Genomic DNA, 20,869 nt, shown 5'->3' on the forward strand with positions numbered 1-20,869 from the left:
CGGCATCCGGTCTAGGCCTGCCCTAAAAAGGAGCTAAAGACACCCCAGTTTTGCGCCGAGGTCCACCAATTCGATATCCCTAAAAGCCTACATCATCGTTCCATCTCAGGTAAGGTTTGCCTGGTCTTCTTTTTCTATCATAGATACTGCCCTTATAAACTTTCCGGGATGGATCATCCTTAGTCCTCAGTGACCCGTCCACCGCAGTCTGTTGAGCCGGATTTTATCCACAACCAGACGGTCGTAGTATCGCTCGTTATATAGGCTACGGACGGCTACTTGCGACTGGCTGCCGCGAACTACACTCCGATATGCACTTACGGCTACAGGCAGGTGGACGTGAGTCTCAGATTATGCCGAACGTTTTCGTGGCGACCCGTTTTAGCAGACTTTTGTGCCCCCATTTTAGGCGTAAACTTCCTGTGTCACTATGGGCTTTTAGTGGACCTGGTCATCTCCACTCTATATGGTCCCTAAACCAAACGGCGAAAGAAGGCCTTGCGGAGATTAGAGATGTCTGAATGCACAGACAATTCCCGATCAATACCTCATTCCACTCATCCATGACTGCGCATTCATTGGAAAACTGCCGTGTTTTCACGACCTTCAATCTGATCAAGGTGCATCACCAAATCCCTCTTGCACTCGAAGACATACCGAAAACGGCTATCTGTACACATTTCGGGTCTCTTCGAGTTCACCAGGATGATATTTGTCTTGTGCAACGCTGCGCACATATTTCAGAGGTTCATCCACTCAGTCCTACGAAACTTAAACTTCTCTTGGTCGCCTCTTCTTCCGAATTTGAGCATTAGCACCATTTTGAGTACATTTTCAACCTCTCTTTGAAGTCGGGCTCGTTCTAAACGTCGCAAGTTTCTATAGAAACAAGTGAGATTTGTCGACCACACCATCATACCTGACAGATTTCAGCCAGACCCAGATAAGGTTGAATCGATCAAAAACTTTCCCGTGCCAGTGAGGGATCTGCGGAAGTTCTTGGGTATGTTAAACTTTTATCGTTCTTTCTTGCCCAAGGCCGCTCATCAGTGATCCTCAACGCTTACTTGTCAGGACCCAAAACGACAGACTCCCGCGAAGTTCCAGGGTTTACAGAGGTTGCCCAGGCGTTTGAAACTGTCAAACAACAGCTTGTTGATGCTAACTACCGGCATTTCCTCGGCCAGATGCACCGCTGGCCGTGTTTGTCGATGTCTCAGGCACGGTGGCAGGCGTCACTCTTCACCAACGGGTGAACCAAACCAGGCAACCGCTGAGTTTCTTTTCGAAACAACTCAACCCAGCTCAACATTATTACTGCGATCGTGAGCTACTCGCCGCGTACCTCTCCACTAACTACCTCCGTTTCTCCCTTGAGAGTAGGCCTTTCACCGTGACCCCGGACAACAAACCCTTTGCTTGTGCGCTTAAACAAAAGCTCCACAAAGCATCTCTTTGCCAACTTCGGCAACTGAGCTCCGTTAGTCAGTTTAGTTTCGACATTCAACACATGCCTGGAAAAGACAATTTTGTTGTGAACGCTTTGTCTCGAATCTCAGAGGTCACAGTCCTCCGCTGCAGTCGATTATACGGCAATCGCCGAGGCACAAAAAGATGACGCAGAGTTTCAGAGCCTGAAGGTTTTTCCTATTTTCGGCTCAAAGTCTTATTTACTCTGCGAGACCTCAGATAAAGCCAGCAGATTGCTTTGGGGCTATGAGGATGCGACAGGCAAGACCAGGGAACTTTCACAACAACGGCTAGTTCATTCAACAATGAGCATTATTGCCGCAGCTTGTAATGCATCAGCTGTGTTCTGGGACATTACTCGTGTACTGGTGGGCGCTGAAATTGCAAGCCTACGAAGAAATTGCCTCAGACTTCGGCCTAAAGACGAGGTGGCCTTAGAACCGCAGAGTATAAGGGTGGGAAAAGGTAACTCCGCCACGAAATCAGTTAGAAGAAGGCACGATGCTGGCAGGAGTTAATCAACGACGTAAACAGAGAGTTATGGGGCCTTGAGTATAAGCTGGCTCCCAAAGAACTCGGTGCTCATTCGTCAGCCTGTTCCATGGAAGCAGCGAAGATGGAACAAACCGTGCAGGCCCTTTTTCCTGTACCCCATCGGAATCGACGCCGTGGATGAAGGAGTGAGTACTGGAGAATGCCCAATCTTCATTGCAAAGGAATTAGAGGAGGGGGTCCTGCCCATGAAGGACAAAAAACACTAGGACCGGATGGTATTCCCAGCGAAGTGTTGAAACTCGTATGTAAATACAAGCCGGACTTGCTACTCGAAGCATTCAACGAATGTTTGACAGCGGGTGTTTTCCCTCCCGCTGGCAGATTGTGAGAATTGTGTTGATAAACAAGGACAAAGGCAACCCAGAGGCACCGTCAGCATATCGCGAGGAAACTGCTTGAGAAGCACGTCAAGCCATAACTGACTGACGCAACATGTGCTGCGGGAGACTACTTACCAACGCAATATGGTGATCCACAATTGATGCCATTGAGGGAGTAGTCCAAGCGATAAAACTGGCTGAGGCACACAGTCGCCACTGGCGGCGAACAGTGTCCTTGTGACATTCGACGTAAGAAATGCCTTCAATTCTGCGAGGTAGTGCGGTACTGGTTTCAGCACGCACTGTTGAGCAAGCACAGTGCACACTGGGAATGGTGAAGCGGCGAATAGACAGATGGATGGCTGAGCTTGGATTCTCCCTAGCTCTGGAGAAAACTGAAGTCGTTGTGCTGACCAAGGAGTGAATTCCCACAGTCCTCCATATTCAGGTTAGTGAAACCATGGTTTTGTCAAAGCCGGCAGTGAAATACCTCGACATCATGATAGACACGAAGATGAGCTTCTTCGAGCAGATTAGTAACACCGCAAAGAAGGCTCCAGCTAGAATATTCGCGATTTGCCGCCTGATGTCCAACGCCCGGAGATCCCTTATCCAGCAGACGTTACTTGCTGATGAACTCGGTGCAGTTTGTGCTTCCTTACGGTTCTGAAATATAGGCTGATTCCCTCAATAAGGAAATGTGCCTAGCGCAAGTACAAAGACGAGTTGTGTCCGCCTACCGTCTTGGAGCCAGCATTAATGGTGATAGCGGGAGTTTTTCTGATTGCTCTCCATGATGCGGAGCGGAGGCTTATATACCTATAAAAAGGCGAGGGAAATAAGGAAGTTGTCGCTTGTGAAAAGAGAACCTGTACTCTCTCCACACGGTAGCAATTTTGGCAAAGAGTACCGAGAGATAAATGGACCGTGCATCTCATAGAAGACGTGCGGTCGTGGTTCAATCGAAAACACATTGACTGTTACCTAACCGAGCTACTCAAAGGACACGGGTATTTTCAATCTTACCTGCACACAATCGGGAAATCACGGTCGCCCGACAGTATTGATTGCAAGGACGTGATGGGTGATGCCTGCCACACCGTTTTCTTCTGAAGAAGGTGGGAGCGTCATTACCATCACCTTTCGATGGAAGGGTGAGGTGAGGCCATGCTGCAGAGTGAAGACCATTGGAGTCGAGTGGCACGTTATACTCAGGGATTTTTTAAGACGAAATAGAGGATACGAGAGATGCCAAGGTAACTGAGACTCCCTCAATCCATGGAGTTTTACTCCTATATTGAATAGGCTTGGTCTGAGGTAATGTGTCAAACGGTCCCGGGTCAGAGTCCTGGACACTCCAGGGAGTTTTAAGCGGCAGTCTGCCTGAGACAGGAGTCCGACACTGCGTAAATGCATTTCATCCCCTACCTAAAAAATGCATTGTTTGATGGCCGAGACTGAACTTTGCCAACAGCAAAAAGTTACTAGCACATTGGTTTACTGGATTACAAAGTGGACCGCGCAATGACACATATAGGCTGCATATCATTGGCGCGTGAGAAGGCGACCAATCATATGGTCATGCGTTCACAATTGTCTTTAAGAAGATATACTCTTCCGTAATCCCCAAGAGAGAAGAATGGTTGACAAATGGGCACAAGTCTTTTGGGATTACAGATTTAATCATTTTTTCGGAGGGGTCAACCATGGAAGTCGGGTTGGGCTCAGGATTTTTCTTGGAGAATTCGGTTATAGGACTGACCCAATCTCCGGGAAAAATGACGACCATATTCTAGGCTTAGATATTGGTATCACAAGATTGTTTGTAATAAAAATAGAGTGGTGGCATGGACGCAGCATTCGAATCTGTTCTAACAGTTGCGTAGCGTTCGCCAGCTCTAAATAGCAACCGCATATGAAGTTAGTTTGTGGGGAGTTGAGATCAGTTGTTGTTGAAACTTGGCGAACTGCACGAAATATTGCTGATGTGGGTGTCAGGGCACTCGAAGATAGGTAGTAATGAAGAGACTGACGGACCGGGTTTCCAAGGGTCTAGATCCACAATGGTTGGACCAGGGCTAGATGGTATTTGGCACTCGAATATCTAATGTTAATCTTGGTCTGGAGAGTGAAATTGCAAGATTTCTTGTAGATGAGGTGAAAAAAATTGGAGTGGCGGTGTCTCAACTATATGTAGCCAATGCGAGAAAAAGGAAAAGACGGCCCTGCATTTCATATGAAATCGTCCTGGCCTCCCTCGACCTCAAATGAAGACACTGCGATAAGGCTTCCTTCAATGAAGAATCTGGGCATTCTACTTCTGTAAGAAGTGTTCAGATCCCCAAGAGCCTGCAAACAATAGGCCTAACAAAAGGTCTGAGTGCTTGGAGCTGAGGCTCCCCAATCAAAAGTGACTAACTTCAGTTGAACACGGTCAAACCTGCTTTTAAAAATCTTCGCCCCACAGTTACTTAATAAGAAGGACCCTGATGACTCCCATTATACGATTTGATGTGGCAGCTAGTCTCGTAGCTTTTCAACACTAGTGGTTGCCAGTGAATAGCGTCAAGTGATTCTCTTTTAGGTTAACATACTTGGGTTTGTTGCTACCATATCCAAGGCTTCATTCCAGCCGATTACCTCAACAGTTCTTGACCCAACTGCTGCATAAAGGCAATCAGGTCAAAGCATATAAAAAAATTCTCCAAATTTCGAATCACAACCATGTACTCACCCAGCAACAACTCGCCTTCTCCAGCAACACGATTCTCTGCAAATACAAAACCGAATCCGCAATTTATTGGCACCAAGTCATCCAGTGGCTCACGTCTCCACTGACCATGTATGCAAATAATGCAAACATCACTGTTAACCATATTTATCACGGTTGATGCGTCGGTATCCAATATGGTGTCGTAATGGCATAAACAATTTACGATTATTCCGTAATAGGAACATAATCGATAACATAAAGTGACATAAAATGGCTCGGACGGTTTCCGGTGGATCCCGGGCTGTGGTTTCATGCTGGAAATAATGTCAGCAAGTATGGATGAAAATATTCCGAGGTCTGAGCAAATACCGATTGGAATTGATTGCTAATGGCATCGCACGAGAGCATATGCAAATTTTATCTACTCTCGTACTATCAACACGTGGCAGATGGTTCTGTGTTTACTCGGATATGAGCAGGAAGTTGGAAGTTGGGCGATATGGAAATTGAGCTTCCGAGAAATAACAATGTTCCAACATTTTCATCCGCTTGAAGGAAATAAGAACGCATCCATAATAGAGCCATGGATTTTTGAGAGAAATCTGTGGAAAATTCAGGGAAATTTCCAACCAATGTAAATCAATAGAAAAACGTGTCTTTGATATTAAAATCGCTCCATGCTCCAAGGCTCCAAGGCTATACTTGGTCTTCCAAACCTCGAACACTCTTTTGAAGGAGCTCATATGAAGGCACTTACACCTCTTTTGAATATTCATTAAATTTTCATCTGAAATTTTATCTATTTCTTGAAGTAGATACTTACATCCGCGCCAGGTGCAGACGATCCTGTGTAGGCAGATTCTCCACGGTAGGCATTTCGGCGATCAAATCAGCGTGATCCATCTTTAGGACTTTAATTTTGACTAATTTACGACGTAAGTACAAAATGAAACACGAAGTATTGACTTTCTTACTTAACTAGATACTTTTCTAATCGATACTTATTGAATCTATTGGTGATTCGCACACTTGAAGGAAATCTCGGCTTTATAAAAGCAGAGAAAGGACGATTTTCACTTCTGTAGAATTAATACACATTTTAGGCACTTTTCGATTCACACGTTCAGATGCAGGAGTTGATAAGGTGAGCTCGTCGAAGATTTATAGTGTTGAATCAATATCCAATCTCGACAAGTCAGTTAAGAGTGGTTGGTGTTCGATTTGTGGTGACTAAATCTTTATCTGAAAGGACAAAAGATAAACATTGTATTAGAGCTTATGTCGAAATTGTGTATTTTGAGAAGTTTTTTTGAGAAAAAGCAGATTTATGTGGAACAGATACAACAGGATAACAAGCAGACTAGCAAGTAAAAAACTTTGGGAACTTTTGGCCCCAAAAATCTTCGCCTATATTGTATGGCTTCACTCAATTCCTGAAAAGTTCAGGGCAGAGATACCAAATTTGTTGAGTCATGGAAATGCAGGATGTAGATGGATTTTAAAAAGTTATAGTGACGACCTCATCGTTTAGGTCAAACTGAGTTTGGAATGAGCTGTTGGATCCCTTTATGCCCTGGATAGGTCTTTATTATTGGGGTTGAACTCAGAGGCTGTTATTGTACTTAAGTCAATACTGCGGGTCTTGCGATTACTGATGAAGCCATCACCATAGTAGGGTTGACAATTACACACTTATAGGCTTTGGCTCAAGCAGAAACAACAAATGATGCTTGCCCATACATAAGTGATTTAGTCCGTCAGTTTTGAAGCTCTAGTGAATTGTTTCACGTTGACCCCCAAGGACTAAAAATATATTTTGGGTCTGTCACATCCCTCAAGATATATGCTCGTGCCAAGTGCAGGTATTCAATAGGATCTTGCTAGGAGAACTGACGTAACAGCAAGGCAACTATAGCAACCCTCTTCAGTGCGCGCATTCAAAAGTCGTTTTCTGCCCTGACCATACGCGTCTTACCTTTGTTGATAATCATATATTGATATACGCAGATCATGTTCCCAATCCATTTCATTATGTCAAATCTACTAATTTGGCACTGCAATCCACAACAATTTATGCTGATCTCTCTCCTTAGTACCAAATTTAATCTGAACTTTGATAACCCCTGGACAATGCAAAGCAGAATGCGGGAGAGGGTGGATGATGAGAATTGGTGCGCTTATAGTGGAAACTAAATTTTTCAACGTTTGACGTATAGCTCCAACGAAGCATAATGAGACTCAACTCTATAGTTGCGCTCGAAGGACGTGCAGGTAGTATTCGGTATTTTTTTTTTAAGAATTGTGGGGTCCTAAGTCCGCATCAACTTGATGCCGGCCCGGACCAAATGGGGAGGCAATTTACTCCCTCCCTCCCTTCCCCACGGAGAGCTTAGCACTCAAACTTTAAAAAATTGTCAGGCGCTGACGGATTTACGGTCAGACGCTGCCTCGAAATATATAAAGGAGCACTTAATATCTTCGAGCCGCTTCGGTCATGCTGCTCCCAGGGCAGAGGTGAGGCAGCGTCTGACGATTTGCCTCTGCCCTGGTAAGAAACTCACAATTTTTTATAGTACTCGGTGATTTCAACACAAAAGCCAGAAAACTGATCCACCATGGAACTACTGGGCACCATAGTCTCGAAAAAGAACAGTAACAAGAACCATAAGAGAACATGGGCCTCATCAAATGAGATAACCTTTGACCAATTTCCCCACGTCTTTATTGAGAAAGGAGCTGCATTCGGCATCCTTAACGTGCGTTCACACCGCAAGAGTAACTCCTGGAAGGATTCCCAGTCCTTCCCTGGTAGCCGAGAATATAGACCTTCGCGGTCAGTTCTACTTTATCACACTTATCATCCTAAATATTTGTAATTAATATTGGAAACCTGTCGTTACTTTTAATTGGACAAGGACGGAAATAATCAACGTTAGGCCAGGATGCGGCTTAATAAAAAATAGAGCGTGCAGTTACTGGCATTCGACAAAGCCCTTTTCAGCTTACAAAAACTGTTCCGCTAGAAACGTCTCACTATAATAATCATAACTCCGCCGTAGCCAGTCCCAAGCCCGGTTGTGAAAGGAGGAGGAATGGATAGCTTCAGTCTGAATGGCTGTACACCAACGCAGTGTCTCAGGGGGTAAGTGAGGAAAGTGCAGGAACTTTGCAGTCTTGCAGATCACTCACTCAGAAAGCTATCATTACACATGGCAGTTAGGGATAAAATGCACTACCAAAAATGAAGAGAAGGAGAATTTTAAGGTTCGATACGGATAACCGGTGGGAGTCGTCTAACTTGGTGACTGGGTCGGGCTTCCGTAATGGACAGCACGGCGTTGAAACCGCTAGTCGTGAGGCGGTTCGACGTTTAGGCGCTACGACGACCAGGAGCATTGCTCTGCCTGGTGCATCCTTGACATAACCTTTGCGTCGGAATCTCTGGCACCGTCCGTGGATAGGTGGCGAGTCCTAGAAGACTTCTCGATAAGTGATCACCAGTACGTCGCGTTCGAAGTGGTTGGCGCTACTTGTCAACGTGTACCAGCCCGGAGCTTCCCCCGCGTATGGAATGTCGCAAAAGTGAACATCGAGAAGTTTGTCGAAGCTCTTGAAATAGGCAGAGGCGCGCTGGAGGGCGCTTCGGGGGATGGTAGCGTTGCAGCTGACGATCTCGTAAACTCAATGATGAACCTGATAACGACAGCGTGTGAGGGTTCCGTGCCCGAAGAGGGCCTCAACCGTGAGGTCCTATGTACTAGTGGACGGCAGAAATTGCCGAACTACGGGTGTGTCATAAGCTCCGCAGTTTGACACAACGTTTACACGCCCGCGAAGAGGCATGCGCCATAAAGGCAGAGTAAAACTCAGTAAAAAGAAGACTCCGCAGTGCGATAAGTAAAATCGAAGCTTGCGGCTGGCAGAACCTGATCAACGAGGTGAATAAGGACCCATGGGAGCTTGGCTATAAACTTGTCACCCGGAAAATCGAGGCTCTGTGGAAGCCCTTCATACTAAGTACCAATCAGATGGACTGCATTTTACGGTCATTATTCCCCAGATACCCCGTACGGGTTGATGTCAATAGCGCGGAAAGCGTCGAGGATTGCCTCCTTTTCACAATAAGAGAGCTAAAAGAAGCGGTTCTCACTATGAAAACCAAGAAGACGCTAGGTCCTGATGGCATCCCGGCGAAAGTTTACAAACTGGTGTTTCACTAACTGTCAGGCTTGCTAATCAGGACGTTCAGTGCTTGCCTGAAGGAGGGCATTATTCCTTGTTGTTAGAGGATAACGAGACTCACGCTGATCAGAAAGGGAAAGGAAACCCGGAGTTACCGTCTGTATATCGACCGCTGTGTATGCTTGACACGGCCGGTAAAGTGCTCGAGAAGCTCATCGGATTCGCTGAAAGGATTCCAGCCAGCGGAAGTTTATCCTCAGGGCAATTCGGGTTCAAAACAGGGAGATCCACAGTGGATGCTGTTATGGAGGTCGTGGATGCGGTTCATCGAGCCAAGGTACACAACCGCCGATTTCGATGAATAGTGCCTAGACGTCGAACCGTCCCACGATTAGCGATGTTGGCGCCGTGCTGTCCGTTACGGGAGCCTGATACAGTCACAAAATCAGAAGGCTCCCGCTGGTTATCTGTTCCGGACCTTAAATTCCTCCCTCTCCTCATTTTTGGATTTCCATTTTATCCCTAACTGCCTGGTGTGATGATAGCTTCCTCGGTGAGAAATTTTCCTCACCTACCCCCTGACATGTTTGGGTGGCGTACAATCATTCAGGTTGAAGCGGTCTATTTCTCCTCTTTTCCTACGCGGAGCTTATTTCTTTTCATTTGTTATTTTCTTTCCTCTTGCAATTCATTTTATTATTTTTTCATGAAAGTTTAACCAATAATCAGGTTTATTTTTTTATATTTTATAGTTTTTATTAGATATAGCTATGAAGTTGAACTAATTCTTTAATTAAAGACTACCTCATCCGCTTCTTGCTCCCAACTTCCGCCGGACTCACGCAGATAAAGGGGCATTCTTAATTTTTATGGCTAGAGGATGCGGAAGAAGTTTAAGAGCTCCAAGGACAGCGGAAACATCGGGCTCAGGTTCCGAGATTTTTGGCCCCATGCGCACGGTTCAACCGGTGATCCCTTATCCGCCTCCTCATCACATTCTCCAACTTTTCAGAAAATGTAGTACATTGCCAGGATCCGGCAAGAATGGCGTGTAGATGTAGTTGGCCCACAACGTCCCATTTAAAGGTAAATGGTTTTCTATCGAGAGAGTTGTAGAGAGCTCGACTGGAGACTTCGAGGCAGTGCATATCGAAACGAAGCTTAATGTTGAAAGTGACTCTGAGGTCTTGAGTGGAGTAAGGAGTAATAGAACAAATAGGAACAGGGAAGGAGGGGGTCGTTGGTAAAGGCTGCGAGTGAGGTACTCAATCAGGAAAGAAATAAGGAGGAGGATGGTGGGAGATACGGGGCAGTCTGCATCCAGTCATTGGAGAGAAGAGGGAGGGGGAAAACATTGACTGAAAAAAAGTAATGGCAGAGTAAATCACAAAATAATTGACAGGAGTGAGCAGAGAAGCCAGTGAATTTGATGAGAAGGTTGGGCGAGATTGCAAAAGTTGCGAATGTAAGACCAGAATAGTTTGAGGTTTCCGCACTTCAGTGAAGCGAAATATTCCCTTCTGGACGCAACTATTAGAGATTTGATTGAGGAACACAGCTTTAAATAAAATAAGTCAGTATGATTTCCTGAAGACAGGAACCTTTGACAATTTTTTTGTGGACTTCAGTGGTAAAACCAGACAAGGTAAGAGCGCCGGGACGGAACAAGGACATTTGACAGAATGATGTAGAGGGAGCTTTTCGTACGCCAGTCGAGAGGAGAGAGGGACTCAGTTGATTGTCGTCAGGACTGGACTCAAACCTTCGATCTTAATTTTAAGGAAGTTAACCTTTATAGGTTGGTAGATGACAGGGAGTGGAATTGAGCGATCTGAGCATGAAACTCGAGAGCAGGCTGATGGACATCAAGAGTAACGTAAGAGGAGGACATGAGAAGATTGGCGAAAGTAACGCACAGAAAGGTTGAAGATGACAAGATGAAGAAGGCGATGATGATGATACTGGTAGAATTGGAGCGCGGCACAAATGAAAGTGGTTAAAGGAAAGGAAAGATGGGAGGATCTATTTGGAAGAGATGGAAGGTCGAGAATATTAGGCCAGTAGAGTGTCGGAGGATTAAGGCCGCCACAGAAGAAATTTTTGTACATGAAAAGGGGCTATGGCAAAGGAAATATACACAAGATATGTCAAAGGGAACGATTTGTATGGTAATAGAATAGTAGAAAAAGACGAAAAGGAAAAGATGTTCTCAGCACGAAAGAAGACTTAGCGGTTATCAGGACGCCTTTGCCGGTTGACTTGCCAAATACAAAATGTGTCTCTATTTCAACAAAACACAGAGTAACTTTCGAGTAGCTCGGAACCTAACAACCTGTCATTTAAACAGGTTTCACTAATGTAGATACGGTGATCTTGGAATGCTAAGGCAGATAAAATGAAACTCGACATCTTAGTCTATAGACCTGCAACATTTTGATAGAAAAATCTTAGGCTACAATATTTGAATAATGATTCAGTTTGGATGAGGCGAGTTTGAAATTTGTTCGAAGCTTATTCCATTGATTAGGTATGATCTTTTGGGGTCAAAAGAAAGTTTGGGCGACAACGTCGAAACTGTGGAGATCTGTCACTTTCAAAGGGGCTACCAATTGGTTGGGAAAGCCACCTTCCATCATCTTTACACATGAGGAAGGTGACAGTGTTGAATTTATCTTCCTTCTAATGTAGGCAAGAACATTCACTTAAATCGCTAATCAAAAGTATAGAGTTCTTAATCCTGTTCTGGGAGGGCAGTTTCCATATACTCTCTCAATTTTTAGAGGAAGAGCATCCTTTTTCAGAGGTGCTTCCTGATGTGCTACTAATTCCCCTGTATAAGTGCAACTGTTTCGCAAACAACTATACTACGAACTTTTGATTGCTACTCGTAGCCCAAGCAAGAAAACGTAATGTGCGACATGGACAACGATTTTAAGGACCAGTGCCATCTTTCTAGCATGTCATTCGATACTGAAAGATGGGATTTTCCTCGAGCTAACGAAATTGGTTAGTGCTTCAAAAATAAGAGCTTCAGACTGTAAGCTTTTGTTGATTAGCAGGGGCAGTTATCTGTCTATTAGCTCTTAGACATAGTTCCACCTTTTCGAGATTCCAGCAGAGCTAAATCTTTAACCATGAAAGCGAAATATCGTAAAGCCTTCAAAATTGCCAACGTTCTTGGATAAAAAATCAAACACACCCCCCAGGTATCTGCATTTCTTCATTAATACTGATGCTTGAAAGAGTGGGATCTTTATTCTTTACGCGCAATAAAGGTTTTGTCCAGAACCTTCTGAGATGTGAGATGTGTTGAGCTTGAATAAATTCTTGATGACGGCTAGGTGTTCATCGAGTTCCTCGAGAATCCATGTGATCGTCGAAATACTTGACTTTTGTTTGACCAAAGTTAGCGATATTGGTGATGAATCTAAACTTGCGAAAGGGTCTCGAAAACGTCTTCCAAGTGGTTTCCGTCTGCCTGTGATAATTTGGGAGCAAATGAGATATTATCTATAATCTAAGGCTGGTAGAATCTCTGTGGTCAACGGGTAGTATAGGTCCAAAGACGAAACGCGGATTGGTAGCTACAATGGAGCATAAAACCTGGGAAGCAGTTCTACTACCAAACCTTATCTCCATCTCCACGTGGAGACCGAGAAGGATGAAGGGGAGTCTCCCGCGCATAAAAACAGGACAAATTATACCATCTGGTCCTCCAAGTTGGGGGTTGGGTAGGGCTGGTTACGAAGTCACAACAGGACCCTCGGATTGGACTGATAATACAACGACGAACCCGGCAACGACAACGGAATTTTTTCATGAAACTTGCGCTCCCTTTACAGAGATGGAGCTGCCAAGCAGCTAGCCGATACCCTGCACAGGACACAGTTGGACAGAGACCGGTTTATTGGAGAAGAGTCACTACAACAGATATAATATTATAGTTTCACGTTCACGCCCCTACAGAAGAGACTGCAGAATTGGAGAAGAATGCCTTCTACTAGGCAATAGAACAAACCCTCGAAGCCTGTCCCAGATATGATATCAAAATCATACTTGGGGATTTTAGCGGCCAAGTAGTCTTTGCGGCAAGCGATTGGAATATCAGCTGCATCATCTTTTAATCGACTTTAAGGTCGTCTATGATAGCATAGCGAGGGTAAAACTGTACACGGCCATGAGGGAATTCGGTATCCTGACGAAATTGATAAGACTGACTAGGCTGACCGTGACCAATGTGCGAGGCCCTCTACATGAGGATGGACTATTCCGAACCTTACATAACGACGAAATCTATGAGCGATAGCATGGATTGTGGATAAAATCCGACTCAATACGTTGCTGTGGGCGGGTCATTTAATCCATAGGGATGAGGATGATCCGCCCCGAAAAGTCTATAAGGGCAATGTCTATAGTAGAAAAAGAGAACGAAGCAGACCCTGCCTGAGATGGAACGATGGCGTAGGCCAGGACGCGAAGCAGCTTTTAGGGATATCGAATTGGTGGACCTCGGCGAAAAACTGAGATGTCTGGAGTTCCTTATTAAGACAGGCTTAGATCGGATACTGGTTGTGGCGCCGTTGATGATAATGAGTGAGGTACTCATCATCAGCAAAGGAGAAAGGAGAAGGATTGCCGGAGATACGGGGCAGGCTACATCCAGTCGTTGCGGAGAAGAAAGAACATGGACTGAGGGAAAGTAACGGCAGAATAAATCACAAAACAAATTGAATAACAGTAGGAGAAAATTAGCCGGGATTGCGAGAGCTGCGAATGTGAGACCGGAATGTTTTGAAGTTTCCGCACTCCAGCGAGGCTTCAAAATTGGCTAGATATTCCTTTCTAGACGTGGCTATTGGAGATCTAGTTAGACAGTTTGGAAAAAAGAAAGCAGTATAATTTCCAGAAGAAAGGAACTTTCCTTGTGGACTTCAGTGGTGAACCAGGCTGGATAAGAGCGCAGCGACACAAGGGAGCAGGAGATGGAAGAAAAAGATCTGACAGAATGGTACAGTCGTGCTTGGTCGTAGGTTAATGTAAAGGGGTGAAGGAGTCAGTTTGTTGTCGAAATTACCCTTATTAGCCTTGCGTATGCCAGGGAATAGGAGCAGGATTATCGGCGTCAGGAGCAACGTAAGAGGGGACAGGAGAAGTTTGGAGAAGATCAAGAGTGTGATTGAAGCGTTTTCTGGAAAGATTGAATTGGAGAATGGCACAGGTGTTCATGAGAGTAGATAAAAGAATGGAAGGGTGGCAGACCTATCTGGAAGGGATGGAAAACTAGGAGTATTAGGTCAAGAGGGTGTTGGAACTTTAAAGTTGCCATAGAGAATGAAAGGAAGAGAGGATAATCTGTCCGTGAAATTTCAGGAAAGGGAGTATGAAAAATATACCCAGGATATGATAAAAGGACATACGCTTGGCGGAATAATTGAACGGCAATGGAATCTAGAGGAAGACCTAACACCTATCGCCACCGCCGGTTTACGTGCACTACTGCAGTATAGTTTCTGTCACAGCGAAAAATAGCGAAACCTTTCAAGAGCTCGGAATCTAAAATCCTGGCAACAGTTGGGTTGATCTTGCCTTTGATGTTGGCGAGGACATTGTCCGAAGGGGCGGAGTAAGCTAGCCCTGACACGAGTAGTTATTTAGGTGATGAAGTAAGGTTTAACATGGGGCCAATGGAGTGGCAGGAGCAGGGTACTACTGGATGGACAGGAGGAGGGTACTACTGGATGGACATAAGGCTGGCATCGTTGAGACACCGGTTCAGCAGGATGATCGGCCGTGCCGGCCCTTTCACTTGCGTGGAGTATTGAGCAAAGCACAGCCGATACCTTGTTTATCGGTGCTGGGAGATAGGATTTTATAATGTTCCATCTTGCGACCGAATGAATGCCTATATCTGACGGTGAGTCACAGTAAGCAGCTCTCATCTATAAGAACTGGTCCGAAAATACCCTATTTACCTAGAAACTGCTTGACTCACCGTTCACACTCTTCAAGATTGCAATCAACCTGACGTGATGACATACCTTCCGCAGAGAACAGCTGATGACAAAAGCTATTTACCTCAACTCTAATTCTCGTAGAGTCAACACTAGTAGCTAAAAATAGAAATCAGTCAGTCACACATTGTCAGTTTATGAAGAAAATAAAATTTTATGGATCATTCTTGTCGCGCCTTAACCATAATCCACTTTGTAGATTTACGTGCTAGACGTTACCAGTATGGAAATCGTAAAATTCGCACAATTTCCCGGCTTAATAGTAATGAATGATCGTAATATGGATGTGAAATTTTAATAAAACCAATTACAGCTTTTCGACCCCCAAAGGGGAATTGAGTAATTTTGGGTAGGTTCGCGTTCAAGGGGTGATTTTATGGCGTCTGATATATAAGCTAGTATCGGTTGAGTTTATGACCAAATTTGAGTTTTATTGAATGAGATTCTCATCAGTTTGACTGCAGGACTATGTCAGGGGGTGAGAGAGAGAAAATCATCCCCAAGTTGATTAATTCGTTTCCGGGTTAATTTGTATTCAATGCACTTTTCATTGTCATGGAATTAGTATCTTTACACTAACAATCTCACAAAATAAAGATTAACTTTGAGAAACTTCCTCCTCAGCCTTTGTCCCGTTCAGGAGTGGGGTCGGCCCGAAATCCGAGAAACTTCATCTACATATTTCCAACCTTGTCCTTGAACTTGATAAATTTCTTGCCTGTGTGCTTCCATTGTTTTCCATGATCTCGTTGAAGTAAAGGAAAAGTTGCAGTCATAATGCATTTTGTCTATATGCGAGTGTATAACTGGTAGACCATGAGTTGCTTGGAAGCGTACCTAATTGAGTTTTCAGATGAAAAACTTCTCACCAGGACTTTTCTGAAAGTTTCTAGGAATATTCTTCTGTAATTCGGGGTAACAAAGGTCTACTGGAAAACGTATTGTTCGAAATTTTAGGATGTAAGGAGCACTTTGCTGGGGATGAGGTATGTATGCATAGGAGATGCTGTGGAGATTAAATAGTTTCCTGAAGATTTTTGAAGTAATTTGAACTCGGTGCAGTTGGAACTATTAGAAAGGGGGGAAATCACTTCTGAATAGAATATTTTCTTCATTATTTGATTTTGTGGAATGAGGTTTCTAATCCTATTTGCTTCAAAAGGGAAGGTTCCTTGATTTTCCACTGTAGGTGAGAAGGGCGCTCTGAGGTGGCGGGGAGGAAGATAGGGCGGCAACCCTGTCGGCTGGACCAAAACCAAGTGGCCCAGGAGAACCTCCACGTGGTGGCACCGGGAAATGCTGTATCGCACTGGCTTGCCGGCCGTGATGCAGTTGGCGAATGCTCCGATGTCTAGCAAGGGCGATCAGACCCGAGTCTGCATGGGGACTCATCTGAAATGGCTTCGGCCACGAAACCTTACCAAGGGTATACTGGTACCATGGGAACCGAGGTAGCCCCTGGACTCCTATACTTCAGGAAAATTCCTGCCGTATCTGAGTACAGCTCGGTTAGTTGCGGTTGGCCCCCTAGTGGGAGTTTCATGGGGGCTATGGTGATGCTCAAACGAGAAGAGACCTTCGGGCCTCGACGTGGTGTTGCGTACCAACACCGGTACCGTACTCCATAGTTCGGTAGAGATTTAGGTGATGCTCGCATCCACCAGTATGAATGCCAAGCCATGCACTTGACATAGACTGGTACCGTTCTGCTTGTCTAACGGTGCTCTGATTGTGGTCACAAAATTAATCCGCGTCTTGAGAAGGCCGTAGGATTAATCTTACGTTAAGCCATGCTATCCCCTCAGGGGGGGAGGGTTCGGCCGCAAGGCTTAGGCACCACTAAGGCAACGTTGAGTAGAACATTAGGTCCTGTATGTGAGAAGCAATTTTCTCTTTACAAGGACTGAAAACCGTCTACTCTCATCGCCTACTACTTGCTCTTTTGCATGTAGTTCGTTTATGGTCTTAGATTTAGTTGTTCGGGATATCACTCATAGTAAGTATTAACAATGCATCAAAGGATTTTTTCTAGGAAAGTTCAGGAATGCTATTCCAAACGACTGCTTATTTCGGAGGCTTAGAGCCTAGAATAGTCTCTGTAGAACCCTTTTACAATCACGCTTAAGGTTTTATAGTTAAATTGTTTAGGCGCTCCTCCAACTTCGAAAACAGATGGAAACCGCTAGGTGCATTGTCAGGGTTATAAGGGGGATGGACAATGACTTCCAAGCCAAATCCCTCGACTAATTCCTTCGTTTGTTGCGAGACATGAGGACGAGCATTGTCGTGGTGCAGTCTTACGCCTTTGGTCAGTTCCAACCACCAGGCCGGTACTGACCGTCGTAGACAGGTGATCGGTGGTAGGGAAACCAGCAAACAAGGAGGTGTTGCCAGTTTTCGCCTAACCGCACGCGTGGCAAAGTTACAGTGTTGGGAACCATATTTTTGAAACAACCCTCGTAAGCTGGGACATCTGTTGTCCTCCAGTTTTTTCTCTGTATAATAAGGAGAGTTATTGTCACTTTCGTCCTGCCTGGAATTTTTTGGAGCTAGCTTAACAAAAATTGGACGACGTGACGTGGTACATACATATATGAAATAACTGAAGGTCTGATACCGTGGTCCTGAGCAAGCTGTCTGGATTTGGTTCTGAATGGCGGGCCTGTACTCTTAACATCATCACGGAAATTCTCCCTCAAGTGTGTTGAGCAGCTCAACCTCTGTTGCGAATAGAAGATCATAGCCACTGGTAGACATACGAAAAGAAACATATTCTGGTTGTATCGGATACTTTTACTAAACAAATATCATAGTTTTTTACTAATTGAAAAGAAAGGGCTTAACGCAACAACAAGACCTGACCAGTGTTAAGAACGCAGTCCTTGATCATCAGCTAAACTGGGCACTTAAAATGGAGCACTCACATCTTAAATTACGTTCTTCGCAAACTATGTGACCAAAAAAGATAAAGCGCTTTAGAAAGACAATCCTACGCTCCCGATTAAACCACGGTCGTGACTGTTTCCAGCCATCTTTGAGTATTCCAAAAGCTCAATGAGGTAAAAAAAGTGAAATACATTATTCACCAAAAAGTATTTCCATTAAAAAACCAATAAAAGAAGTTCAGTGCTTCAACTGTAAAGACTAGAACACATCGTCAAACTGGTCATCCTGCGAGTTATCGCGGGTGCGCAGCTTCCAAAGATATGGTAGCTAGGAGGACGGCTGTCAAATCATCATCATCAATGGCGCAACAACCGGTATCCGGTCTAGGCCTGCCCTATTAAGGAACTCCAGACATCCCGTTTTGCGTCGAGGTCCATCAATTCGATATCCCTAAAAGCTGTCTGGCGTCCTGACCTACGCCATCGCTCCATCAGGGCAGGGTCTGCCCCGTCCTCTTTTTCTACCATAGATATTGCCCTTATAGACTTTCCGGGTGGAATCATCCTCATCCATACGGATTAAGTGACCCGCCCACCGTAACCTATTGAGCCGGATTTTATCCACAACCGGACGGTCATGGCATCGCTCATAGATTTCGTCATTGTGTAGGCTACGGAATCGTCCATCCTCATGTAGGGGGCCAAAAATTCTTCGGAGGATTCTTCTCTCAAACGCGGCCAAGAGTTCGCAATTTTTCTTGCTAAGAACCCAAGCTTCCGAGGAATACATGAGGACTGGTAAGATCATAGTCTTGTACAGTAAAAGCTTTGACCCTATGGTGAGACCTTTCGAGCGGAACAGTCTTTGTAAGCTGAAATAGGCTCTGTTGGCTGACAACAACCGTGCGCGGATTTCATCATCGTAGCTGTTATCGGTTGTTATTTTCGACCCTAGATAGAGAAATGATCAACGGTCTCAAAGTTGTATTCTTCTATCCTTATGCTTCCTGTTTGACCAGTGCGGTTTGATGTTGTTGGTTTATTCATCTTCGGTGCTGACGTTGCCACCATATATTTTGTCTTGCCTTCTTGGCTCTCCCCAAATCACTAAGGAATATGCCGCGCGAGGAGAAATCTACGAAAGGCACGATACCTACCTCCTTTTTGGCGTAGTTCCGCGAGTTTGAAGTGCAATTTGGGCTGGCAGGCGCTAGCAGGTTCAACCACCGCACTCATCGGTCTCGAAGAGGAGACCACTGGACTCGTCACGGACGTACTGGAGGAGTGCTCGTACGTCCGCTTGAAGATGCAGCTGATTCGGAACCTTTCAGTGAGTGAGGAAGAAAACCTTAATCACTTCTAGGCGACCGTACCCCCCAGCTAGTTGCTACGAGAAATGAAGCTGCTGGATCGGCTCTGAGCTGCTAAAGTCTCTCTGGCTGCAACGATTCTCGGAGAGCACCCGCGCCATTTCGGCCTGCGGGGACTCCGCCACGGCCGATAAAGTACATGAGGTGTTCACGCGCCCCGTGGCCGCGGAACTTTCCCGAGACACAACTCGGGAAATCGACCAGCTTAAGTCGATGGTGACAAAATCGGCCGACGGCGTCACAGAGCTCGCAGCGACGGTTGGTACTTTTCATTCGGGAGGTAGATCTCGATCGCTGCTTTCCGAAATGCCCGTTCGGGTAGTCGTAAGCCGGGACTCTCATCGATCTCGACGGTTTTTTGGTACCCGCGGAAACATGGAGCTCAAGCGATTAAATGTACCACCGAATGCACGTTTAGCGCAACAAGAAACTAGGCTCGTTGGGTGCTTCGGCGACGGCTACCCGAAGCGCAGCACCACGTCGCCTTACAATCTTCGACCCCTAAGTAAACCTTGTTTCCTGGTCGACACGGGTGCTGTGGTGTCAGTTCTCCCTGTACCCCGTCCCAACACCCTATTGCCGGAAAATTTCCGTCTGACGGCTGCGAACTCATTTCCCATGAGCACCTATAGGCTATAGGCAGGTAGACGTGAGTCTCGGACTCCGCCGAACGTTTTCATGGCGTTTCATTTTAGCGGACATGAGCATCTCCATATTAGGCGCAGACATCCTGTATCGGTATGGGCTGCTGGTTGACTTGCAGAACACGACATTAATAGACCCCGCAACCTCGTTACAGACGTCAAGGAAGATTTCTACCTGCCGAGATACCACTTTCTCGATAATTTTCAAAGACGTTGCCGACCGTCGCATTCGGGAACTCCTTCAAAAGTTTCGCAACATCACTACGAAAGTAGTGTCCCCAAGCCAGTGAAGCACGATGTGCAGCACCACATCACTACCACCGGCTGTCCAATTTTCTCCAAATTGCGTCCCCTATCACTCCGTAAGTTTGCTGTTGCAAAGAGGGAGTTTGAAAATTTGACGAAACAGGGTATCTGCAGACCATCAAACAGTTGTTGGTCCTCTCCGCTTCATATGGTCCCTAAGACAAACGACGAATGGCGGCCATGCGGAGATTATAGACGTCTGAACGCTCACACAGTTGCAGACCGATATCCCTTACCACTCATCCATAATTTCGCGCACTCACTATCAAAATGACGTATTTTTACGACCTTGGATCCAGCCAAGGCGTACCACTAAATCCCTGTAGCTCCCGAAGACATTCCGAAAACGGCTATTTGCGCACCTTTTGGACTCTTCGAGTTCACTAGAATGATTTTCGGCTTGTGCAATGCTG

At 45.4% G+C, this 20,869-nt stretch overlaps 1 protein-coding gene across 2 annotated transcripts in view; it reads right to left on the bottom strand.

Moving 5' to 3' along the window:
* The window catches only part of LOC119647757 (protein phosphatase 1 regulatory subunit 16A-like), a 431,507-nt gene that overhangs the window by 139,176 nt on the left and 271,462 nt on the right, over positions 1-20,869 (bottom strand). For both annotated transcript variants that reach the window (XM_038048875.1, XM_038048876.1), the window contains one exon: positions 5,882-6,300. In XM_038048875.1, coding sequence (XP_037904803.1) covers positions 5,882-5,961 — 80 coding nt within the window. In that variant the 5' untranslated portion in view covers positions 5,962-6,300. The remainder of the gene's footprint in view (positions 1-5,881; positions 6,301-20,869) is intronic.

This window comes from Hermetia illucens, chromosome 2, assembly GCF_905115235.1.
Source record: "Hermetia illucens chromosome 2, iHerIll2.2.curated.20191125, whole genome shotgun sequence".
NCBI lineage: Eukaryota > Metazoa > Arthropoda > Insecta > Diptera > Stratiomyidae > Hermetia > Hermetia illucens.